At 36.2% G+C, this 27,208-nt stretch overlaps 1 protein-coding gene and 1 long non-coding RNA gene across 2 annotated transcripts; both read right to left on the bottom strand.

The window, feature by feature from the left end:
* Window positions 1–279: 279 nt before the first annotated feature.
* Window positions 280–16,352, bottom strand: LOC116150502 (putative coiled-coil domain-containing protein 144B). The gene is given in 13 exon segments (XM_064479337.1): window positions 280–500; window positions 2,660–2,801; window positions 3,079–3,112; window positions 5,371–5,380; window positions 5,533–5,693; window positions 6,185–6,339; window positions 8,083–8,101; window positions 8,103–8,193; window positions 8,196–9,174; window positions 10,320–10,393; window positions 12,847–13,092; window positions 14,861–14,933; window positions 16,146–16,352. Coding segments are annotated over 13 exon segments (2,412 nt in total).
* A 3,673-nt stretch (window positions 16,353–20,025) lies between these two features.
* On the bottom strand, window positions 20,026–21,770 carry LOC135319363 (uncharacterized). Its single transcript, XR_010377879.1, has 3 exons — window positions 21,690–21,770; window positions 21,414–21,601; window positions 20,026–20,141 (listed from the first exon to the last, which is right to left on the bottom strand). It is a non-coding gene; the product is annotated as an uncharacterized LOC135319363 (long non-coding RNA).
* Window positions 21,771–27,208: the final 5,438 nt, after the last annotated feature.

Here is a 27,208-nt window from a genome sequence, read left to right as displayed (position 1 = left end):
TTGTTCATTTCATAATTCTGCAAGTGGGAATGTAAAGTAATATAAACTTTCTGGAGGACAATTAAGAGATAAGAATCAAAGATCTTTTTTAAAGAAATATAGAATGAGGAGATATATATATATTGCTGTGTTATTTCCAAGAGTCTCATATTCCACAATATTAAAGAAATTTTCTCCCCTGTAAAATCCCAAAAGTTCAGTTAGCAATGATAAGACTTCTCCTACATATCTACAGTATTAAATATAAAGAGTTCAAATATTTCTTTAAAACCAAGGAATTCAGTACCTCATACTGCAGAGCTCTCGTTCCCATGCCACATTTTGACGTTCTAACTGTGAATTCATTTCTCTTGCTTCCAAAAGCTCTTTTTGTAGCTTGTTAACCTTATTTTCCATTTTTTTAACTTTTCCTCTAAGTAGTTCACAGTCAGATTCTTTACATTCTATTAATCTTCTGAGTGAATGAACTGCATTCTGAATTTTCAATAAGGTAACATAATCTGCATTAGGAAGAAAACACAAATAGAAATAAAATGAATGAGTAATTTTTGTGTATAAAGGACTGTGCATTTCGCATTCACTCATCCATACATTGAACAGATGGTACTGAGCATCTATTCTGTGGAAGACATTCTTCTAAGCTCTGCAGATATTAAAAGAATGACAAAGTAATATTGTGAACATTATGTAAATAAATTTGACAATTCAGATGAAGTGGGTAAATTCCTCAAAAGAGAGAAATTACAAAAGCTCAATTAAGAAAGAACACATAAGCTAAAAAGCCCTATATCTTAAAAACCAAAATGAAAGTCCTATTTAAAGACCTTACCACAAAGAAAATTCCAGTCCCAATGGTTATACTGATGAATTCTACCCAATATTTTAGGAAAACTTAATACCAATTCTACACAAATTCTCCTCAAAAAATGAAGAGGAAGAAATATGTCCTCATTCTACAAAGCTAGCATTAACCTGAATCCAAAACCAGACAAAGATATTACAAGAAAGAAAACTAATGTCATGAAAATGGAGGTAAAAATTCTAAACAAAACATTAGCAAATTAAATCCAACAATACAGGATAATTCATCATGGCCAAGTGAGGTGTATCCCAACAATGCAGGTCTGTATTAACACGTAAAAATCAATTGATGTTATTCATCATATTAACAAACTAAAAAAGAAACACCATATGATCATGTCAGTGGATAAAAAGAGGCACTTCCCAAACCTCAACATCTATTCCTAATAAAAACTTCCAGCAAACTAGGAACTAAGGGAACGTCTTCACTATGACAAAGATCTGTGCTAACCCTACAGCTGACACCATATGCAATGGTGAAAAATGGAATGCTTTTCCCAGAAGGTGAGGAACCAGACAGGAATGGCTTCTCTTACTCCTCTTATTCAGCACTATACTGGAGCCAGTGCAATCAGGCAAAATAAAGAACCAAAAAGCATCTGGACGGGAAATGAAGAGGTAAAACTGTCTGCTAGTCAGCGAGGAATATGATTACATGGTGCGAGTCAGCTAACTCCAACCTGTGGGCTGGGTTGCTTGCTTTGGTAAATAAAGTTTTACTGAAATACAGCAACGTCCATTAACTTCTGTATTGTCTACGGCTACTCTTGTCGCAACAGTGACAGAGCTGATTAGCTGTGACAGAGAATGTATTTATTGGCTGCAAGTCTTAAATGTGAACTATCTTTAGTAAGACAGTAGTTTAAAGAAGAGAAAACTTGACCACCTTTGGTTACATGGAAAATCTGAGAGAATACATAAAAAGGCTACTAGAACTAATAAATGGGTTCAGCCAGGTTGGAGAGCACAGAGTCAGTATACAGAAATCAACTGTGTTTCTATAATCAGAAACTAAAATTTAAATTATATTATTTTAAAACAAACAAACAAATAAATAAAAATATACTACTTACAGCTGCACTGAAAAATAAGAAATACAGGTAAACTCATGAAAGACGGAAAGACCCAGACACTAAAAACTCTAAAATATTACTGAGAAAATCAAGGAAGGCCTATATAAGTGGAGAAATAAACTTTGGGGTTAAAAATTCCGTATTGTTAAGAAGTCAATTCTCCCCAAGTTAATCTACAGATTCAACATAATCTACATCTAATTTCCAGGACACTGGCAGACTTTTTTTTTTCACATTGACAAGCTGATTCTAAAATTCATGTGGAAAGAAGGGTAATAAAATGAAACAAGATGAAGCCAGAGGACTGTGGCCTTTAACCACGGAGCTGTGAGAAGCAGTAGCTGGATTTTAAGCAAGGGGGTAACAAAGATCTGAATTTTAAAAACTATCTAGTAATCATGGTTGCGGTGTAGACCAAGGTTCCAGGAGGTGGAACGGCGGAGAAGAAAGTCCTGAGGTGATTTCAGCGTTCTAGGAGGGAAGTAGTGATAACCTGACCTTGGGTGAAGGCGTAGGAGCAGCAGAGCCAACAGAAAGCACAGGGAGTGGGAGCGGTCACAGCCCCTGGCTGGCAGCGCGCAACACGTCTGATTCTGCTTTAACACAAAGCAGGTTTCTGAGGCACAGCGGACTGTAACGTAGCCGTGCTCCCTGGGGCAGTACTAGGTGTGCACACGTTACCACAAGACACTTAAAAAGTCTTTGTAGTTATACGGGGGTCCTACCTTTACACTCCAGGACAAGTCGTTCGATTAGCCTCAGGGTGTTCTTATAATTAGGGTAAAGCGACTCGCAGTCCTCGGAAGCTGTTTCTGGTGACAGAGTTAAGTCATCGAGGTCATCCACAGAATTCATCTGCTCTTTGACCTACAAATAAATAATGCTATTTCACAGCGTCTCCAACATAGTTATAAAATATGCTCAGTGTACTGAGGTGATAAATGTCCATCTTTTTATGAGAGCAAAAATACAGACACTTCTTGAAAGAACTGATTTTTGTCAAAAGGCTAACTTTATCAATAGTGTTTCTAAATTATTTTTAAGTAAATATCTCTACAACAAAGGAGGATTTTCTGTTTTTCCACTCTTTTATAAATTTTTTTTACTATAGGATAATATTTTTATAATTAATATTTTACTGTACCTTGTCCTTTTTAGCAGATGTTTTCTTTGAAGACCTAAAAAAAAAAAAAGGAATTAATTTCAGCCAAATACTAAATATTGAAAATACAAGAAATATGTAAACCTATTTTTTTATATAAAATCTTTGCATTGATAATTAATTTTCAATAAAATGGATTAAACAAAAAATGGAAACCGTAACATTAAAGGACAAAGAAAGTATATCAATTATATTATTAACAAAGTGTTAAATTTAGATCAAGCAGACAAACAAAGGAAAAGGAAAAATATAAGGTTACTTGCATTATTTGATAGGAAAAAATACACCAGGATTTTCTTCTTGTCATTTTCAATAAAAACTGGCATTTAAGGCACTAAAACCTATTTGGAAAGTGTTACTTAAGTCCTTATATGAAAGAAACCCTTTTCTAATAATCATGAAATTAGCTTTTTTGAGGACTTAGTATGCAACCACTATGCATTATTATCAGCACTTCACATGTCTTAAATACATTTTAATCCTCTCAACAATCCTGGGAGGTAGGTAATACATTAGGTACTTTACCCAGGAAGAAAATGAGGCACAGAAAGGCTAAGTCACTTGCCAAAGCCCCTATGTCTGCCCAGAATTCCAACCCAGGCAATCTGGCTTCAATACTTGCATTTCACAATATGCTAAAAAAGTAATATTTATTTTTAAGTATTTTTAACTAATATAGTAAATGAATCTCTATTATTATTCTATGTCTAGGTATAGTTATAAATAATAATTTCTGGGGCATATATCCAGAAGGAACCCTACTTCAAAATGACACCTGCACCCCAATGTTCATAGCAGAACTATTTACAATAGCCAAGACATGGAAACAGCCTAAATGTCCAACAGATGACTGAATAAAGAAGATGTGGTATATTTATACAGTGGAATACTATTCAGCCATAAAAACTGACAACATAACGCCATATGCAACATGGATGTTCCTGGAGAATGTCATTCTAAGTGAAGTAAGCCAGAAAGAGAAAGAAAAATACCATATGAGATTAGTCATATGTGGAATCTAAAACCAAAAACAAAACAAAACATAAATACAAAACAGAAACAGACTTATAGACATAGAATATAAACTTGTGGTTGCCAAGGGGGCAGGGGGTGGGAAGGGACAGACTGGGATTTCAAAATGTAGAATAGATAAACAATATTATACTGTACAGCACAGGGAAATATATATAAGAACTTATGGTAGCTCACAGCAAAAAAAAAAAGTGACAATGAATATATGTATGTTCATGTATAACTGAAAAATTGTGCTCTACACTGGAATTTGACACAACATTGTAAAATGACTATGACTCAATTAAAAAAGTTAAAATAATAGTAATAATATTTTCTGAATCTTAACACCTATTTTTTAAAAATAAAAAGACTTTAGACCTAGGCAATACTGGAAATCAACTTTCAATAAAGATTTGCTTTTGCTAAAGAAATTAATCAGCGGGCATTCATTATCCATTCAGCTGTTTGTTCATGCATTTGACATGTCCTTATGGAGCAAACAAAACATGTTAGTGACACTTTTGGTACAGGAATGATGGCTTTTGTAATTTAGAACTTAGTAATCCAAAAGTAATCATCTGTGATTGACTGTTAATAGTTTATTATTCTATTGTATACAAACAAAATCTTCCCCTTCTTCCTAGAATCTAAACAAATATTAAGTTAATATAATCTGATATTTTACAATAGCATACAAAACCATAGCCACCCATGATGATACTGTCAAAGACACTATAATATCTAGAATCATCAAGGAATGATTAAACCCTATTCAGTATGGCCTAAGTGTGTGTATAGTTATTATGAGTACACAATTTTTAAAAAATCTATGTACAATAGTGTAACTTTAAAGCCATTATTTGCATATTCAATTGTGTAAGAATATTATTCTTCAGAACCAATGAATAAGCCCTTACAACAACTATACGTGAATAGAAGTTTACTACAATATTTTAAAGATAATGTAACACAATCAATACACTTTCTTATATCGGAAATGCAAACAAGGTTAAACTGAAAAACTTGTCTTCTACGGAATCAATTCCAACAGCATAGAGACATGCTCTACAAACTACCATCTTATCATTAAAAAAAAAAAAAAAGAAAGGGAACCCCCATGAGCCCCACATCCCCCTTCAGTTGTCACCCAGCCCTCTCCTGCCTTCCCAGTGAATGTTCTCTAAGGGGCTGTTTAGACTGATTCACTGCAGCCCGGCTTCCATGGGGACGTATTATTGAAACTACTTCTGGTCAAAGCACTTGTCCTCATCTTAACCTTTTGGCAGTGTTCCTCTGATAGTTGAGTAATCTCTTGCCTAGGCCTTTGCACTATATGATGCTGTTCTATTTCCAGAGAAGTTAATCACTGCCAATATGTCTTCACCTAGAAATAAAGAATTTGTAGATTTTCCCTGCCATGACCTAGATCGCCTTCACTTAAACTGCTGTTGTCATTCATGTGTAGGAGACCACCAGCTAGTGAGGCAGTCTTCTCAAATACATGTGAAGTCACAGATGCTTTTAATGTCCATTTTCCACTTTCATTCTTCTTTACTTCCTTCATAGGCAAGCCAGGGGAGCTACTTTAAAACAATCCATAAAAAAGCCAATTTTTAAAAAATAATTCTACTAATAAATTTTAAAAAAACAATTTTTGTAGAATTCCAACTCTTACCCAACTTCAGTCATTTATTAATTCACAAAATGGTTTATCAAGTGCCAACCATAGGCAAGGAAATACAAATTCTTGCTTCAAAGACAGATATACAATTATGATACAATGTGATACGCAAGAGCTGACATATGGAAATTAATAAGTGAGCATAAGGAAGGCTTTACAGAAGAGGGGAAATAAACAGGTCATGAGCAAAAGAGACAGGAGGAAATTATTCTACCTAAAAGATTAGAACGTGAGCACAAAGATTAGGCATTTGGCATCTAGGATTGTCCTCGGAACCTGGAAGGAAGAGTGTAAAATACATGGAAGCAAGTACAGAGATGAGTCTGGGAAGAAATTCTGAACAATACTAGGAAAATAATAATTATCTACTGTTGAATACTGATATAGGCTTACCTATCAGAATTTCCTTTCTGCAGAGCAGGAAACTGCTGATCATCAGTTTTTCCCCTCTTCCTCCGCTGAGTTGGTCCTTTATAACAGTTGCCATCACACATGGTTTCTGATCCTTTCAGTTCACCACTTTTGTTCCTGTTCTCTTCTCCTTTAACCTTTAGTGAAAGTTTGATACAAAAGGTAATTATTACTTTATTCATGATAAAGACTTTGTTTTCATTCATTTTATCATTTGACTCAGAGTTTGCCCTGATTCCAATTGATTAAAATATTTTTGTGCTTATTTTAATTTTATCATTTCAAGACATTGAAATGTTTGTAAATTCTGCTTCTTTCTGTTTGAGGAAAAGAAACAGAATTTCCAAAATTTTAAAAGGGCTTTCTTAATGTTGTGCTCTTACATCCACTCTTCTGGGTGTGAATGGCAGAGACAGAGAAATAAAAAGACAAAGGCATAAAATTTGTCCTCTTCTGTCTTTACCACCTAGATTTTGTATTAAACAGCCAGATTTAGAAGATGTCACACCTTGGTGCTTCAGTAACAGAAAGGAAACAATCTACTTTCTGTGCTAAAGCTATCCTTTCCCCACTACTTTTTATAATTCTTGTTTCATTTGGATCCTGGGGTATCAAAAAAGTGGTGTTTAATAAAATATATAAACCCAAGTTTACTGAAAGGAGCAGAGTGAAGCTGATGAATTGCCGGTTAGTGTGGAATTCTGGAAAAGGAATAATGCTTCCCAATTTTGCATTCAATAACCATGACCATTTTGTAGCTAGAGGGCATAGGAGTAATGAGTGATCTACTTTAGCCCCACTGTCTACTGATAATGGGAACACAACCAAGAAAGGTTAAGTGATTTGTCCAAAGCCCCTAAAGCAGCAATCTTCAGCATTTCATGGTGTCAAAAGAGATGATACAATTCTATAACACTGAATCTAATAAATTACCAAATAAATTCATCAAATTGATCAGATAAGTTAAAAGTGTGACTTTGGCAGAGCTTGTGGCAGGGCTCATCTCCTTTTTCTATTAAAAGAGAACACCTTCAGATTTCTGTCTATCTTTCACACTCTTTGCACTCACACAAAAGAACACACACACACATTTTAAAAATCTATTACTAGAAGTAAAGAAAAACATTCAGTGCATCTCAAAACTCAAGTTTTCTCCTTTGGAGATAAATACTGATTTTTTTTTCTTTTTTTTTTGCTGAGGGTTCATACTACCTGTATGATAAAATCATACATGTCAAAACTTACTACATTTTATTAAATAATACAATGTAAGGGTCTGACTCAACAGAAACACCCAAGAGTGGTGATTCAAGAATATGTGGGAGCACATGTATTTGTTCTTAAGAACATCTCAAAGTGGCCATGATGGAATTCTAAGCGTCCAGTGATCAGTGAGACAGATAAGCCTGCACTCACTAAAGCACAACGAACGGATCAGTTTAGTGAGAGTGTGTGCTTATATCCCTTCTCTCTGTCACTGCTTCCTTCCCATTCTATGGAAATGTAACTTATATTTAAGGCAATAGGTTAAAAACAAACAAACAAACCTTGAGCTTATTATATTTCCTAAGCCATTTCACTTGCGTTTTTTCTGGCTCAGAAGGTCACGTGGCACACAGCTGAACTACTTTCCCACTTCATATGAAAGACTGACACAGAGACTTATGTTGATTAAGGAACCAAACCCAGGAAAATACTTCCCTGAATTCCTGTTATTTAGATGGCAGAAATAGTCTATTTCTACACAACTACATATTTAGATCACCCCCGTTTTATACATAAGCTATTTTCATAAGTGGCAAATCAGATCAGATATGGATCAGAATGGAAGAGATGATTGATAAAGAGAAAAAACAGAGTAGCAGCAGAGGAACCTCTACCTCTTTCTGAAGCTGAATTTTCTTTTTCCAAAGCCAGGAATTCTACTTGTAACATGCCTACCTCATTCTTAAACCTTTGCATATCTTGGTGTAACTCTTTTAGATATACTTTGTTCTGTTACCATTTGATGGAGAAGAACTCAAATTTCCTAATTCGGGGTCCATGATTTTAGAGTTATTAGCACCGCAGTTATCTGCAAGCAATGGCTTCTGGAGCTGGTCTTGTATTGGTTTGGTTTTCTTATGAGTATTTGAAACAGCAGACATATCGTGACTTTTTATCTGAATCATGTGTTTCATCTCACCAGGGCGGGAAAGCCACAAGCCAAAAAGGCTTTCTGGGTCACTGACCTGAGGTGCGTGTCCAGTGTCTGATTTCCAGGGAGCACTCTGGCTCCTTTTCTGTTTTCTTTTCGTATCAAATTCTTGGTCTTCTTCCACCAGAAGTCGGACTCGGTTCCTTATTTCATTTGCTCTATCGTTATAAAAACCCTCCTCATTTTTATTAAAAACATGTTCAGTGTCTGGTTTATCATTTTCAGTTAACTTATTTTCATTTAAATAAAGTTTTGAAGATGACTGGCTGCCATACTTTGCTGAACCAGACTTGGAGTAAGATGGAAAAACATTTTCAAGACTGGGCTCTTTGTGTTGAGGGAACGCCTGGAATCCTACAGAGACGGAGGCTCCAGGTGCATCTTTTTCCTCAGAATAACATATATTATTTGTCACATTGGAAGGTAGTTCCTTTAAGTCACCATGTAGTTCAGAGTTGTCATGTAGTGACTCTGCCTTACGATGAACAGTAATTTTGCATTTTTCACGGATTTTACTGACTTTCTGATTTAACTTCTTTGTGATAAATTTTGTATTATTTTTCCAGTCTAATTTGCCTTTTTTGACCCACATGTCCTCATGCTTCTCCACACAAGAATGTTTTGAAGATACAGGTACGTCCTTTCTGTCCTGTTCCTTATTCATTCCTGGTTCTCCAGGCATTTTTTGCAGATGCACAGGTGAAAGATTAATCTGCCTGATTTGACCTTCAGATTTCTTTTCTTTCACAGTACATGCTTGTAAAACACATTTATCCTTAAGTAGTCAAGTACGGATAAAAAAAATTAGAAAATAATTAAAATGTAACTAACTTCTTAATCTATGTTTGGCTACTCACAAACTAAGAAGTGAAAAATAACTTGCCTTAGCCTTGAAATAGGAGAAAAATAGGAACTCAGAAACCTAACTTTGTCACTGTTTGTTTCAACTAAACAATTCATACATGTTAAATCTACCAAGAATTAGAGATTAGGTTTTTAACATTACAAAGGCTTCCTCACTAAAAAATATTTCACCCCACATACCTTAAATAGTGAGCCCCTCCAGTGCATGTAAAGATTTTTTAAAAAGGACTAATAACTGGAGAATAGGCAAACCGTAAATTATTATGTGCCAAAATCAATTAACATCAATCAGAAAGAGGAACAAATTCCTGAATTTTAATGCAAACTATATAGTATGATAGTGATCTATCTCAATATGTATTCTCTGCATCCATCCAGGTGTATTATACTCTAATATTCACTAGTGAGAGTGAATAAAAGAATTTTTAATAATATTTACTGATTTCCTACTCTGAAATGAAATAAATTAGAAAGGTTTTGTTTGTTCCCTAAGAGCAAAGGTCCAATCCTGGAAGGTTTGATTCTCTTACTAGGCAGTTGGGTTGACTCTATGACCCCTATTCTCTCCCTGATTGTAGATTCTGAAATCAATTACATAGAGATCGCAAGACAGAAGAAATCTTTCATCTTGGCATCAATGACTTGCAATTTGAAACTACAAATTTTGGACCACTGGGAATGACTGTTCCTTACATGAAACTAACTCAGTGGCCATCACTGCTATATTGTTTACAATTTCAACTACTTAATCACATGATTTAATATTTGATATCACCTTCTTTATCATGTGAGGAAGTTATAAAAATGGAAGAAGTAAACAATATTCAGGAAGGTTTTTTGCCTCAATTCCAAGGATAAAGTTTAACTATAAATTATTGTAGACCCTAACGATACTTTAAGCTTTGTAACTAGATAAAATGCTATTAAAAACTAAATATGAAATAATTATTTATTGACTCTAAAAGTCTAGTTTGAAAGGCAATTTCTTTTGAACTGTGTTATTAAAGCACAGAAAACAATATTAAACCCGAAATTCAAATTTACAGTTTTACATACCTGTGACTGGTTGTTTTCACTCCCAGCACGTCCTTCTTGCTCTTCCTCAGATGCCATTTCTAAGTCTAGGTCTGCTGGAAAATGAATATGCGTAATTAAAGTTAACTACTTGGAACAGCTAGATGAAAGGCATCATCTTCATAAAAACAGATAAAAAAGCATTTCATCAATTGACAGTTTAAATTAAGCTTAATCTTTAGCTGAACATTTACTTCTTTAAGAAATACTTCTAATTATCTAAAACTTCAACAAAGTATTTGGGAAATACTAGATGTTACCAGGTTAAAGGCACATAAACATTTCAAAGTTTCATTTGCAAATTCATCCACCAGACATGAACAAAGCAAAGAGAAAGAGAAAAAAATTTAAAAATACACTAGAAATATACAAAGTCACAATAGACTCTATTCTCTACCTCCTAACTACCTTTTTAACAACATACCAAGCTTCAAGAGCAATGCTATTCATGGTCCCCAAAATTACTGTTACTTTTTATGCTTTTATCTTTCCTTAATCTGAAATGTTTCCCTCTATTGTTCTGACAAATTCCTTTTCCTCTTTTAAGACTCAGCCTGCTTTGTGAAGTCCTCCTTGATTACAGCTATCTTTCTACAGAGACACAGGGATCTCTTCCCTTGGAGCTACCTTGGTACTTCACAGATTTTTCTAGTGTATCTTCATCAGCTGAGCTGTAAACTATTTCTTTACATGTCTATCCTCTTTGCTCCTATGCTGTAGAGGACAAACTCTTAAAAGTACCTTTGTATAAACAGTCTTTATTTATTTCACTCAATAATTACTTATTGAGTTCCTGCTTTAGCAGTAGGCACTGGAGTTTACAGAAGAATGTGGATAAAAGGTGTCAGGGATGGCTTTTCTAGAGAGAATGCCTGAGCTGAGACTTCAACAGTGAGGTCAGCCAGCTCCCAGGAACACGGGGCAGGAAAGGAAGAGAGCATGCAAGGCTGGGCAGGAAGGGAGAGACACACACGAGAGGGTCAATATTTGTGTGAAATACAGGGCAGGTGAGGAGGGCACCACCAGCAGCTCAGAACACCAGAGCAAAGGACAGACAGAGGGCGCTAGAGATGGAGAGCGAGGCAGAAGTCAGACCATGAAAGCCTTACCTGTCCCTGTAAGATGCCTGGACATTAATATGCTTTAAAGAGTGTTTCATGGTCATGTGTGCATTTGAGATAGATCACTCTACGTGCTGCAGGAGGGATGAATTTAAAGGGCATAAAAATAAATGGAGGGAGACAAATTTGAAGGTATTTATAATGCAAAAAAAAAAAAAAAAAAAAAGATGCAGGCTTGAACTGAGGGAATGTTTCCAGAAATATTTAGGATTTAAGATTATCAGGGCCCAGCACAGAATCTTTATTAAATAAATAAATGCATGACTACTGGGTCCCTGGAGAACTAGACTCTACTTATTACTTTATAAAAGATATCAACTGAGAAGAGACATGATCTGCATGAACTATTTTCAGTTGCTTCTATTTCTGTTGTAGTTTTTCTGTTTCACATCTTCCCATGTTGAGGGAGCTCATGTAGGTGTCTTAAGTCCTGCTTTCTGGATCTCCCAAGCTCATGAAGAAACAAGAGCAAACAAGTCACTTGTTTGGTTTAAAAAAACTTTGAGTTTATAGCTTGTAGTCACTACTATAGAAGATAATTGAGAATCTTTTGTAAATATGACATTAATTCTACAGATAAGGAAAGAAAAGAAGATAAAACTATAGAAATAGAAAAAATATTGTACGATTTATTACTACAGCTCTGATCATATCACTGATTAAGGTACTAAATTAATTGATATATAAAGTAGAACACATATTAGATGTGGGTAGCCAACAGACTGGGTATGCTAGAAGAAATAGAATTGATATTCCATATATTATTTTTAAGTGATAAAGCACTCCTTAAAAACCAATATCCTTTTTGACCTATCAATCCATCAAAAATAATAAAAGAAGCTGATATACTATGTGGACAGTTAAGAAGGAGGTTCTGTGTAGCAAATTCCCAATGACTGCTGCTACCGCTGGGAAAGCCACTTCTAAAATCAGAAAGTCATAGAACATACTAGAAATATTTTGATATTTATTTGCAGAGGTGCTTTTTCAGTTACACTGAATATAGCTGTAACTAATACTTATAAACTCAGAGCTAGATAAAAATGAAGCTAAGAAGCCATACTTTGAGAAGGGAGTCTTTGGATGTCCACCTAGGTTTCCCAACTAGTCACAAAGCTCTAGACATCCTCCTCCTACCCACTCCCAGGACTGTGCTGAATACTAGTCTGAACGGACTCACTTTCTCCTAACCCTCTTTGCTATTTAATATGCTGCTTTTGTTAGAGGATGAATGTAAATGTCATGCCAAAAGGTATTGTCTGGTTGTAGGTTGCATAAAAGGAGTAAACACAAAGGAGATCCTGCCACAAAATGATTTCTGCAAAGTCAGAGTGTGGTGAAGCCACGCACAGGTAGACCACGGCTAGCTCTCTGTGCTGCTTTATTACCTTCCTTGCTGCTGCTGTTCTCTGGCAGCTGTGATTCATGCAGGCCACGGAGCGCTGCATTTTCTGACAGAGACACGGCTCCAATATTCATCTGGTCTTTATCTACTAGGGCCGCCTGCCTCAGTTCTGTGGGTGCTGACTGGTCTGTGGTCACTGATTGTGATACCAACAGACATTTATCGACTTTCAAGTGCTGGGCTCTTTGACCAGCCGCATTATTGGGTCTCAAACTAGTAGAATCCCAGTCTGAAGAGTCCAAAAACAAAGTTTCCACTTATTAGAATGTGAATAACAATACAAGCTTGACTAACTTGTACGAATTCTCTTTCCAGAGCAGCAGCCCCACATCCGCAGCCCCACATCCTCCTCTCCCCCCAAACACACTGCTCCTTCCCAGCTGGTTGTGCTTTACATGTCACTGCTGTTCACATAGGGAACCACTGTCTCTCTTTTTTCTACTTTTAATTCTCTAGTATTACTTATTTGGATTCACTCACACTCTCTATTAAACAGTCTATATTCCATAAGAGCTTTATGAATAATTAGGATTCTTCAACATATGAATTTTTTCATTAACAAAATGTATGTCTAACCAGCCATTTACTGGACGTTTAAATATGCATGGCAGTATTGTGTCCCAGAGACATGGGCTTTAAGAAAACTTACTGAATGGTACTACTTTAATTACAATGAGCCAGTCTTTCCTCAATGTACCAATATCTTCAGAATTCTTTCCTTAAGGCTTGGATAAACATCATAAATTTATTTAAGAAAGGATAGCCTTGAGTGACTAATTTTTTCCATATAAAAATAGGATAAATCTAGGTACAAACTAGATCCAAACAGTACAGAGTGCCATGAGACAGGAAATATGTAACAAAAAATGTTTTCCTTTTTTTTTTTTTAAAGAATTAAGTTGTCAGATTTAAACTTTTTAAGACAAGTTAAAGAAAAAAAGGTAAGAAATGTAGAAGTGAAATTTAAAGCCCGTTTCATCACAAGGGCCCCTTTATCATTTCACATCCATGAGCCCTGTTTAAAACAGCAGTTCTCAAGTGTCATCTGAGAAGCCCTGGAGCCCCAAGTTCCCTCCATCTAGGGAGTCCAAGAGGTCAAAACTATTTTCACAATAATAATGCTATTTTTATTCTCATTCTCCATTAAGTGTGCAGTGGTGGTTTCCAGATACATGACATGTGATAACATCATAGCTCTAATGGTTAATGGAATGTTTGTGTGTGCTTGTATTTTAAATCTCTCAGTTTTATTTTCTAATATACTAAACATCAATAGATACAAACCACTTAAAAATTCTTCGGAATTCTCAATAATTTTTAATAGTATAAAAAGAATCCTAAACCCCAAAACTTTCAGGATTATTGTTTTAAAAGATTGTGTTTACCAAATATTAAGGTAGGACTAATTACTTCCATCATTTTTAATAATCAAAGACACCACCCCTTCCCCCCCACACTGCTAATCAAAACATCCAGTTGGCTTAAGATCTTTGGGGTAGGGAAATAGCTCAGTGGTAGAGCACATGCTTAGCATGCACAAGGTCCTGGGTTCAATCCCTAGGACCTCCATTAATAAATAAATACAGAAATAAATAAATATCATCCATGTGACAGCACTAAATAATTAAAGTGAAATATGACTTACATTTTAGCAAGTGAAGCTTTACCCTATGTAAAGGTCAGAATTCAGTTAAGCATTTTAAAAGTCTGGAAAAACCTTAGAACTTAATAATCAATCTCTCAGAATCCCTAAGAAATATAGGGATTCCAAACTGAGCACTTCAGTGTCTCCCAACATCAATAGAAACATCTGAGTCAAAGCTGACATTTTAAAAAATCTTTTTCTTATGCTTATATATTTTTTTCAATCATGGATGCCAATAATAACATCTGCCTTATTTATGTCATCTTTCAATTAAATTTGAAAAAAATGAAAGGAATTAGGAATAAGAAGACTGTACTTCATTTCAGAGTTAAATTTGTATTGCAAAATTTACCTGATTTGAATGTTTGTAAACTCTTCATTCCTCCTGTTTTATTAGGAACAGAATATTTCACTCCAACTGCAGGCTAAATGGTTTTTGAAACAAACCGATTAATAATGTACATTTGATACAATCTGTAGCAATAATTCAAGGGGGGGAGGGTCTAGCTCAGTGGAAGAGTGCCTGCTTAGCAGTGCATGAGGTCCTAGGCTAAATTCCCAGTACCCTCATTAAAAAAAAATTCAAGATAAAAGTATAAAAGTTTTTACCTTCAAGTGAGGATGCATTTCAGTAGAATCTAAAAGCCAAAAGGGACACATAATCAATTACATGTAAATATGAAAGCCAACTACCCATTCATGCAGAGTTAGTACTGAGCGCAATCCTCATGCTTGCTTTGGAAATGAACACATTAGGTTTCGGTGTTTTGTTTTTGAGGGGCAGTTAGGACAGCAACAAGTCAGAAATATGAATCCATTATAGATACTGAATAAAGAACAGGAATATAGGTTTAACAAAACATGCAGTTAAGATTTCAAAAGTACAATTATGTTTCAAATGACTTTATAAAATAGAAACGTGCACATATACCAATGTGAACATGCTGCCTGAGGAGGAGAAAAGCGAGCTTTAATCAGAAGAACAAATCATGGCTCCAAGAAGACAAATGTGAAAGCTGATGGTAAAATGCAACAGCACAGCTTTAATGCGACTGACACCATTAGACTACAAGTATTTATCATGCTCTTCAATTTGTCCTATAATTTAGGAAGTCCACAGTTGTGATGGCAGTTCATTTGAATGTGCAATTCACTTATCATCAGAGAAAGTGTGATGAATTGATCAGATTGGATACACACTCATAGAATAATAGCTCATAAAAATATTCATTTTTTTCCATACACACATGGGCTATTGGTATGCCTACATTTCTTGGATCCTCTAGGCATCGAAGTTTCTTGATCCACTCATGCAAAAAAGAACGTATACTGAGTTTTCAATATTGAAATCTGATGATCAAAAATAAAATTTAATTGCCACAGAATTATTAGATATTAAAAGTCTTTTATATTTCAAAACCTGTGTAGTATTCACTGAAAATAACAACTTTAACATTTATGGAATGAACCTTATTAATTTCTTTTGTTTCCTCTAAACACAAGTCTACCCTCTGAGCGTGGTCTGAAGACCGGCAACAAGGGCATCACCTGAGCTTGTTAGAAATGCAGACCCACTGCTCAGAATGTGCACTTTTCACTGGGTGACTGAGTAAAATTTGAGAAACTCTGGTCTATACCGAGTCTGCTTCTACAGCACTTGGCCTTAACTGATCCTTTTGAAATCCAGCCTCACGCGCCTCCCTGTAACACTTCCCCAAAAGCTGCATCAGAAGTTGCAGACTTTCCAACGGACTCTTTACCAGGCTCCAGCTTTCCTGACTTTCCCAAAATGCACCCTGCTCTCTTCCTCTTTCCCACTCTTCTGCTGGCCTATGAGACACCATCCTATATGGCAGCAACATGCTGCATGACACGAAGGTCCAGACATTTACAGCCGACCACACATGCCTGTGCTCACCCACGGCAGGCACACCCAGCTCTGTACCGCAGTCCTCACCACCTTCCTAATGATCACGGGGATGGGGGAGTGGAACATTCTGCTGTGCTTCCGGGACAAGCTTTGGTGCTGGAAGAAGCTCACTTCATACCCATCTCATTTCAAACACTCTTCTCTTCCTTCTTCCAAAGAACTATTCTACATTACCACCTCCTGCCAGGGACCCCCCTCCTTTTCCTTCATTTACTCCCCTTCTCCCTGCCTCTCTCATTCTTCACTCCCTCATTCCCTTCTCCTGGTTTCCTGACTGTCCTCAGGTCAAAGAGCATCTTGAAAGAAAACTAACAACTGAGCTCCTCAAACAGCATTCTAGTTTAATCTGTTGCTGACATCTGATAAGATATACAATCTACCTCCTTTTCTCCTCTTTTTTTCTCACTATACGTTCAACAGGTGATTTTCTTTGGCTGAGAGAATATATCCGAATTCATGTTTTAAATCAACATTCTGTCAAATGACATTTTTATAAAATACAGTGCTTACTTTCTATTTGTCCATTTAATGTATTTTTTTCTCCTTGACCTGCAGCTCCAGATAAATGATCAGCATGGTTCGGTAGTTGAATCTTGGAGGTACTCTGTTAAAATTAATAATGAGTTGCATAAAGATTTCCTAATCCCTTTCTAAGAAAATACTTGTGTTTCCTACCTTATTATTATTATTTTTTAATTTCCTACTTTAAAAGCAATTAGATTTAAAAACAAGATAAGCATATCCTAGAAACCCAAACATTTAAATAGAAATTTTCATAATACACTCTCTAGATCAAGTCTATCTTTTATCTTCAGTTGGCTTTTGACTCTGTAAACTGAGCATGGAAAGCCAGAGCAAATATTTTCACAGACAAAATACTGACTTATGTGCAGATTTCAACAAAGAATTATCTTCAAAACACCTAATTCCACTTTGCATTCCTCGACAAAAGAAGAGGACATTTTTTAAAAAATACGTATTTTTATATGTATAACTGAATTGCTTTGCTGTACACTTGAAACTAACATTATAAACTGACTACACTTCAATAAAAAATAAAATTAAAAATATAAGTATTTAACTATATTCTTTAATAAGTATATGTGCTATAAATTTAAAATGTTTCTTAGGGCAGATATTGTCTTTAGTATTAAAATAACATACTTGGCATGAAAAGAAGCATTGGAGTCTGTCATGTTGAGTATTAACAGAACACTGTGGAAACTGCTACACTTCAGTAAACAAAGGCTTAGCAGAATCTAACTATTATTTGATAAAACTTTTATTGATAGGGAAAATAGTTGAATAAGGTAGCAAAGTAGAAAGAAAAACATTTATGTTTAAATTAACAGTAGAAAAATTTTAAACGTAGCTATGCAGCTCTTCAAAAAAGTACCATAAGCTTTACTTTAATACGGGAAGAATAAGAACACTGTTTAGTGACCACCCGCATGTGCCAGGCCCTTATCATGCACATTCTCTTTTCTACACACAACAATAATAACAGTGATTCTAAGGACGGGCCCACTTGCTGCTTCCTGGCCACTCCGAGCTGCTGGAGCACCGTGATGAGCAGACGGGACCCGCTGTTCTCTCTGTCCGGAACATCCCTCCCCTGGACCTTCTTGTGACTGGCTCCTTCCTGTCCATCACCTGGCAGCTTTGGTCACACTCAGCTCTTTTCTGACTACCTAAATTCCACCCTTACTCCACCCCAGTCCTAACTACAAGCCCCACTGTTGTCTAACCTAACACTCTCCACATTCCTTATATGAAGGACTTACTGTCCCTGAAAAATGGTTCCTGTTTACTTGTTCTTCTGTTCCTGCCACTACAGCCTAACCCCTCAACTGCTACATTCAGTGTCTAACTGCCTGATGCATAGCTGGTGTTCAGGAACAAGAATTTATTTAAGCTCAAAACACCTAAAATCCCCAGAGGGCGTCAAGTACCAAAGCACTACATACCTATCGGAGATGTCCGATAACAGCCCACCGACACTCAGCATACCCCAAATGAGAAATCCTGTGCCCGCTCTAACTTTCCCATTTTGTCATCCTTCAGATTTTAAAAAAGTGTCCTCAACATTTTAGTAGGTCACTAGTGGCCACTGTCATCATTCTGTTTTACATTTCTATAGCACTTTTTACAGCTGAAAATGTGTTTTCACATTTGTTACCACATTTTTGTTCATGACACATAATCTGAGAGGTAGGTATCAGTACCATGTTTTTGAACGAGGTCACTGACATTCAAACAAGTCAGACAAGTGTTTCCAAGATCCCACAGTGGGTCAGAACCAGGATGCTACCACGTCTGCTGACTTCAAGTACAGTGCTCTGCCACTAGGCAGGAGCTGCAGAGATCCAAGGGCTCAGGCTCTTCTGACCTCTTTCCATGGCTGTCACCTTGGAATAGGTCATCACTACCCTGCACTTAGCTTCCTTCAAGTCCGGTCGCCATAAAGGTACTCAGTGCACGCTATTTTCCCTGCCCAAAATGGGCTGTCCTCAGTAAAACATCACTCAACCAAACTGCTGGTATTTTAACCCCACATATTTATTACTATTCCCCATGCTTTTGCTTCTCCTGAAGTGTTCATTGCAGATCTACCTGACAATCCAAACATAATAATACTTTCAAGTCGCAGGCACTGTCTTTTCAAGGTCAAAGTGGTTAAACAAACAAACAAAAACACTTTTTTTTTTTAATGCAACTTGTTTCTCTCTGAATCTCACTAAGTTTTACACATCCATTTATAACAAAGAAACAAACATCTGGTCACAGGCTGACCAAGAATAATTCATTAGTTTTTAGAAAATGTAACTTCAGAGCCCAAACCGATTCCCTGTGACTTCTAAGCCTTGGTTTTTGCACTACATATACCCGTTTCATTGGGTGAGTCTGGAAAATTAACATAAGTGCGCTCTGCAGTGGTATGACATGTAGCGTGGAATGATTTTACTAAGTGTAGGTTAAAAATATGAGGGAAAAATTTTGCTGGGCAAATGCAAAAGTGAGAAAGTGAAGTCAAAACATCCCTCCATTTATGTTTTAACATCATGCAATGCTTATATTTGAAAATAATAATAATAGAAGACAGTACCTCAGAATCCCAGAATGGTTCCACACCTTCCTCTTCTCCTAATCCTAATGCTGAGGCTGCACCTACAATATACAGTCACAGATACATTAATGAGAACACGTACCACTGGGAAGTTTAAATACATATATAAGCGTATCTCCATTCATGACTATGTCAATAAAATAAAGTGGCAGAAAAGAATTTCAGAGGGTTGAAGCATTTTCTGGAAGAAAACTTGGCCATAGTTGGGATATTTATGAAGAAAGGTGGCAAAAGAAAAACATTTCAAAAGAAATGGTTATCATATTTGGATCTACACACTTCAGAATTTTTACATTAGTTTTTTTTTTTTAATGGAGTTAGCGGGAATTGAACCCAGGACCTCATGCATGCTAAGCATGTGATCTACCACTGAGCTATACCCTCCCCCCTCCAACCATACTAGCTTTTAAGCAGAGAAGAAAATCCACAGATGTACACTAACTTACCACCTTTGTCATTTTTGTGTGCTCCATCAATAGAAATCAATTTTTTATGATCTGCTTGCTCCTTTAGAACACTTTTAATAGTCCGAGTGCCATTCTCTTTTCCCCCAGTTTTTGGCTTAGCTGCTTCTTCCTATAAAGCAAAACAAAATGTAACAAAAATCCAACTTCAGAAAATATCATATTCCTACACTTGGTCATTCAATCAATCAGTCAGGAAGACAACATATATTTACTGTATCCATCAGATCCTAGGCATTATCCTGGGAGAAGCTGGCAATATATATAAAAGATTCTGCTCTATATTCTAGGAGAGGTAGAGACACATGAAAATGAATCAACACAGACAAGTATCATTCAACAGCTCTACAACTGAAGTGAACAGATACAGTAAAGGCACAAAGGAGAGAAGAGATTTGTTGCATGTCAGTAGCTCCGGGAACGCTGGGAAGGCCAGACTGTGTCTTAAAAGACAGACCCATTGCAAAGAACGGATGTGAAGGGGATTCTAAACAGGGCAGCCGGAGCCAAAGGTCGAGGTGTGAAACAGCATGAGAAGTCACATGGAAAACTAGAACTCAGTTACTGGGGACAGAATGGAGAGACAAAATTTGCTAGATTAAATATAAGACATCACTTCATTAATTTAAATGTGAGGATTTCTAAAAAAAGAAATAACTTCAAGTTAAAACTAACTTCCATAGGGAACTATATTCAATATCTCGTAAAAAAAAATTTAATGGAAAAGAAAAAAAGAATTTAGATATATACACATATATGTATAACCAAATCACTTTACTGCACACCTGTAACTCATACAATATTGTACATCAACTACATATCAATTAAAAAAAACTTCTATAGCCAAAAAGAAAAAAGGTGAGGATCAAATTTTCTTTCCATTGTTCAAAAAATCAGCTATATGTCCTTCAGAAGAGTCTGAGCATTTTCCATGACCTGACTTTTCCTTCTCTTAATTTGAATTTGAGATTATTTCCATCATAATTTGTACATAGAGCTCCTGCTCTCATGTGACCCCACTACTTCTGCTGTGCTTGTGTAATAATCTCTCTCATTTTGACGCTCATTTATCTTTATATTAATCTTGTCCTTATTAAATGAATCCTTCCCCTTTGTACTCCTGCCCATCTTCATACTCGTCCAGCTGTTCTTTTCAGCTGCTTTTTTATTCTTTCCTTTCTTAATGGCACAGTTGAGAACTGTTTATTGCCACCAACTTTTACAAATCTCAGTTCTGCACATGTGCCTCTCTTGTTATCACAGTTTTCTATTGTGATCTTGAGGACTTCCATTTCTGTGTAGGATCATTTTCATCCCCATGAGAATAAGGGGGACGGTATTTGAAAAAGCACAGGAAGAAAAAGTTAAAAATAAAACGACTTACCTCTGTAACACCAAGGACTGCTGAAGACGTGAGAGGTTCCGGTGCTGGGAAGGCAGGATGAGAAAAGCCTGGAACTTCGGTTGATGGTTGGGGAAAGGTTGTAACCACATCTTCATTTTTATTATCAGAATTATTGTCCTCAAAGGAGGTGCTAGCTCCTGGTTTCAAAACACCATCTTTTGCCTCTGCTGTAGTGAAAACAAGGTATGGTAGATGAAATTATCTATAATTTCTAGTCAGTGAAAACACAAGAAGGACACTCTTCAAATAACTCACTGTTTATCATGGGTTCTTGCCAGGCCTGAATTGGGTTTGTGAACCTTGGATGCCAGACTTTCTAGAGAAGAAAATAACAGCTTTAAGAACAACAAATATGAAATTGAATAAAATAATTATAACATTCCCCATTCCTAGATGATCTAACACAAAGAGCACTGGCTTTGGAGTCATTCAGATATGGATTCAAATCCTGGTTCTGACCTTTACCAACCTACATCTTCTCATGGGGGTGAGGATTATGAGAGATGATCTCAGGAGTCCCAAAATGTTACTTTCCTTACCCCTCATTGATTACTATACGAACACTATGGTATCCATTAGATGACTTTCTTGAACAAAATGATCTAGAACAAAAACTTATCCCTGACAGTTTTGAGTCCTATTGAAAAAACTAACATTAAGAAATTTAAAGGAATTTTTCTATTTTGAAATGTGCTTGCATGATTTATATATGTGTGAATGATCTCTCATGGGGGAAATATGAGAGTTTACTTTTTAGCAGTATCTTATTTGGATGAGTTAGAACAGCAAACAGTATAAGCTACTTCTATTCCATTTGCCAAAAAGCTAAAGACAAATGATTGCTTAAATTTAGCTACTTCTAAGAAAGAGGAATTAAAAACAAAGGTAATTCTGAAGGGCAATGACTCATGAGTTAAAGCCACACACATAGTAAACAGAAAGCTGTAACTAAATATGTTCACAGAGGCAGAGTGAGATGAACTGAAAGAACAGACACTGAAGAAGTGTTTTCTGCAAAGAAATATTAGGTTTGGGGCAAATCATTAAAAAAAAAACTGGGGGAGGAGGAAGAAAAGAAAACATGAGACATGACTAGTCAAGTACAAACTTAAGGCAAGAAAAAAAGGAAAATGTAAGTATAACAAGGTATGTGGAGAAATATATATATTTCAGCATTTATATATAATAGATCAGTGATGTATCAGTATTGTTAGGGACATACTATCAATGAAAGCCTCTGTTTTACCTTTTTATTATGTAAAAATATATAAATTATATATGCAATTATATATATTGTTCTTCAGCAAATTTTTAAAGATATCAAAATATATGATATATAAAACATATATATAAAACAAAGGCCTTTGTTCATAGTATATCCCCAATAATGCTGACCTGTATTACTCTACAACTGTTTGCTTGTAAACACTACTATAAGTAAGAGTTAAATTTTGTTACTATAAGTCACTCAGTTGAACATGGTCGTCTCTCACTACCTGAATGCTGTAAATTATTATCAGAGAGAGAGAGAGAAATAGATTTTAAAAAGTTTCTAACACATCAACTTTCCAGAGAAAGAACTGGTAATCAGGATTCTAAGGAGAATATATAGCTTGAAAAGATATATTTAATGGAACATGAGATGGGGCTAAAAAGAAGGTTAAAAAGTTTTCATCTCAAATTCTAAGCTCACAATTGGTGGATATTGAAAAACAGACTGTAACCTTTTCCTAGTTATCATATACTTCTTATCTATTTCCTCGGCATTAACGACATATTTCCTCTCATAACAACTGAACTTTTACAACCTAAGCAAAGGGAATAGAAATTTAAGTCACATTTTTGGAATTCAAATAGATTTCATTATGACATAGTGCGCATATTATATTACCTGTACCATCAAATAGATTTCATTATGATAGAGTGTACATGTTATATTATCTGCAACATGATACAGAATTCCATGTCTCTTCATGCATTCACATTCAAAAAATACTAAAATGTTTCTTACATTTAAGACCTTATTCTAGGTGCTCCAGGAAATGCACAATTACGTTTCCTACTCTCTAGCGGCGTATACTGATACAGGGGCTATAAAATGAATATGTAAATAACTATACTACAAAATGTCTGAAACTTGAAATTTTAGAATGGGACACAAAGACTGGACATACTTTTTAAAACTATAATACAAAAGAATTCTGAAGTAGGTTTCATCATGTGGTTGTTATTAAGAGTCTACTTTGAAAGCCGGTTGTTATTTTAGGAAAACATGTATTCTTCAATTAGATGAAGAGTTTTGAATAAACTCTTAATGGGATAATTTAGAAAACACAGAGGAATCTCTTTATAATATGGGTTTTGAGAAACAGAATTTTAATTTCTAAATTTCTATAATTTAAACTATTATTTTAGTCTTAATGCAGAACCAAAGATAGAAATAAAGTAAAAAAACAAAAATCTTTCCTAAAAAACTCTATGCTACCAAAATAAAGTGTCCAAGGGGGGGGGGGGGAAGACACATGCCACGAAGTTTTGGAACTGAAAGGCCCCAGGAAGAGCCCATGCTTATCACAGTAAGTAGCTGTGTGCACTGAAGGTGTCCCTGAGGCACAAGTATTATACAAGTGCTGTCAGTGTGGTTTAAAAGTCAAAGAACCCCTATCCTTGGCCAAGCTTCACACTTCCTCTATCGTGGGAAACCTTTTCACAGCACAGTTTTCCTGTCACTATATATTTTCTCGTCCATTTTGCTTCAGCCTCATCTTCAGTATTTACCAAAGTAAAAACAGAAAAAAAAAAATCAACCTGTCGTATTTTTATAAAATGGTTTACTCTGACCAACTTTCCAACACAAACGTAGAACAATGATAGGCAGACCACTGCTAAATTTTAAGAGTAAATACTATACAAAACTAAATTCAGAGCAGAAAAATTAATTTCACAAGAGAGCACTTTACCTTGGGAGCAAGATCTGCGTCATCATCTGATGGATGCCATGAATCATCAATACCAGGTATGGATGAAACACTTTGGAGCAAAAATACACATCAAAAATGAGTGAGTTCATTTCTTTAAACAAACAAAAGTCTATGCTGAGGGATAAGAAAGCAGATTTGGGAGCCAGGCTGCCTGATGGTCAAGTCACAGGTCAACTACTTGTTAACCATGGAATCATGGGTCAACTAGTCAACCTCCTTGAACTACAGTTGCCTAATTAACTAGAAGTAAGCTACAACAGCACAGCTACTCTGCAAAGCTGTTGCAGTGACTATATGAGATAACAAATGTGAAGTGCACAACAGCGTGTCTAACCCAGAGTAGGACACTCAACAAACCTTGTTTCTTTTCTCTGTGTTCCCTTAGTCAACATATAATTTTTAAAAATCCACAAAATCCTACCTGCTTACAGAGAGATCTTCAAACCTCGGTGCAAACTTAACCCTTAAAATCTCTATTAAAGAGAAAATTAAAATAGATTTAGTATCAGCAATAGAAAAATACAGAATATTAAAAGTATAAGACCAATGTTTTGTTAAAAAGCATTCCTTTGGGACCACACCTGGAGACTACACACTCGAGTGAATATTGAGTATACTCCTGGTGGGTAACTAATGCATAAAACCCACTTCCCCTCCTTTACATTTTTTAAAAAAAAATAAGGTATTTATCAAAATTTAGTATCTTAAAGTGAACTGCTGCTTACAAGGACCAAAATCCCAACCAAACTTTATGAGACTCACAAAAAAATGATAATCACTAGTAGAATCAGTATCATAAACTGACAATGTCAAACTTACATAGCATGGTGTTTCTGGACGATACCCATGAGACAAACCAACCCTGCCATTTGGCTTTGTCAGACTCGTGTTATCTGGGCACAGTCATCCCTATTCACTCACATATGGTCTAGGGCTGTTTTCACACTGCAATGGCAGACATGAGTAGATGTGACAGACACCACATGGCCTAAAATATTGACTCTCTGGCCCTTTATAGAAAAAGCTTGTGCATCCCTGCTTTGTGTCATAACCAGGAAACCCTAAGACTCAAATCAAATTTTCTTACTCTTCTCAACACTCTTCAGTGAATCCGTGCATCTGCCATTGCTGGCTCCCAGCTCGACAACCATGTCTTCTTCATTGTCCTTGCTGGACAACTGCAACTTTTCTTGGGTATTTTCTGCCCCAGTATGTGAAGAAGGTAAATTCTCAGCTGCAAAAAGAGAAATGATTATTCTGTGGTCATCACAGTAACTACATCTCCTTCCCCAGTGGCTGGTTTAGGAATGAGCATGTGATGTAACCCAGCCAGTGAGATGCTAGGGGAAGTCTACCAGAAGCTTCTCTGTTTTCTTCCTCGTTAACAGAAAACATGCAGAGAGAAGCAGCTCTCCTCACCTACGGATACTGTCATGTGAGAAGATGACGCTTGGGGCTGCTGCCGATCAGCAGACCAGGAAAGGCGACATCAAACACCAGCAGCCTCACTGCTGAAGGAGGGACAGCATCTGGGATCCTGATGACATCACCGAACCTTCTAAACAATCCTGGTTCCTGTTGCTTTAGCCACTGTTACTTAGGTCTCCTATTATTATTTGCAGCTAAAAGCATTCTGACAAATTTCCTAAGGTCTACAGCAGACCTCCTCCTTCCTATAGTACTAGAAAGGCTGTCAGAAGCGTGCCTGAGCTAGCTAGTCACCTCGTTCCCAACCATTCCTACAGCATCCTTTTTGCACCAACAAAATGAAAGTCATAGATCCTGCAAAGTTCACCAGCACATCTTAGCATTTGCACTGCTGTCCTTTCTGCCAAATGTAATCTTGAAAGATGTTCTGCCCACCAAACACTGCCCTTCTGCCTCCTTCCCTGGCAAACTTCTACTTGTTCTGCATGCTTACCTGACATCCTACCCACTTTTAAAACACTCCCTTCCTCACCATGGACTTAAAGTATCTGGTACATATTAAATATCAATAAAAAATACATAAAGACAGTTACAAAGTCCTAGTGGGCTCTGGGACACAGTAAGCACAGAATAAAGTCAAGTCAATCATAAAAATGGTGATGACAGAAACAAGCTCCTGGAGGCCAGGAACTGTGCTTTTGACCTGTTTGCATTCTGTAATGTCAGAGTGGTGCTTAGTACCTAAAACACACTTGACAGTCATCTGTCAAGTGGGTGAATTCACAGATAAGAATGTTTTCTTTGACAATCCTGTTTTAAAAAAAATACAGACACTAACCAGGGACAACTCTATTGTGTTATGAGCACCTTGAAGACCAAAACTCTGTCTATTCCATGTTTGTATTTCCTGCAACAGAAGTTCTTTGCTTGATTGAGGTCTACTAAGTTTAAGGTGCCCTCATACAGTTCAGACTGAACAGCACGCTAGGGGTCACATCTAGGCAACACAGTCATTTTTTGTTTTTTGTTTTTTTATGTGAAGCCCTTCTGTGCTTTTATTGCAATTTGTTGAGTCCTGAGTTGTGCTATTTGAGTATTTATTATGACAACCCTTTAACTAATGGCAACAAAGAATCTTGTCCTCACAAAATTATAGTTTCAAGACAAGTATCCCCCCAAAAAAGAGGAAAACATCTCACTCTCATGAAGTCAACATATTGCATTCTGTCTGCACTTATGAGGAATGAAATTGGTAACCGAGTGAGACCTTGTTGGTACAATGATGCAAAAAGTAACCAGCGCTTCTCAACAAGGCACTGCTTTTCTGACTTCTGCGCTATCACTAGGTATCTTTAAAAAACAACC

The sequence above is a fragment of the Camelus dromedarius genome, chromosome 26 (assembly GCF_036321535.1).
Source record: "Camelus dromedarius isolate mCamDro1 chromosome 26, mCamDro1.pat, whole genome shotgun sequence".
Lineage (NCBI taxonomy): Eukaryota > Metazoa > Chordata > Mammalia > Artiodactyla > Camelidae > Camelus > Camelus dromedarius.
The sequence above is the reverse complement of the archived record's forward strand: the minus strand, read 5'-3'. Positions and strand labels throughout refer to the sequence as shown.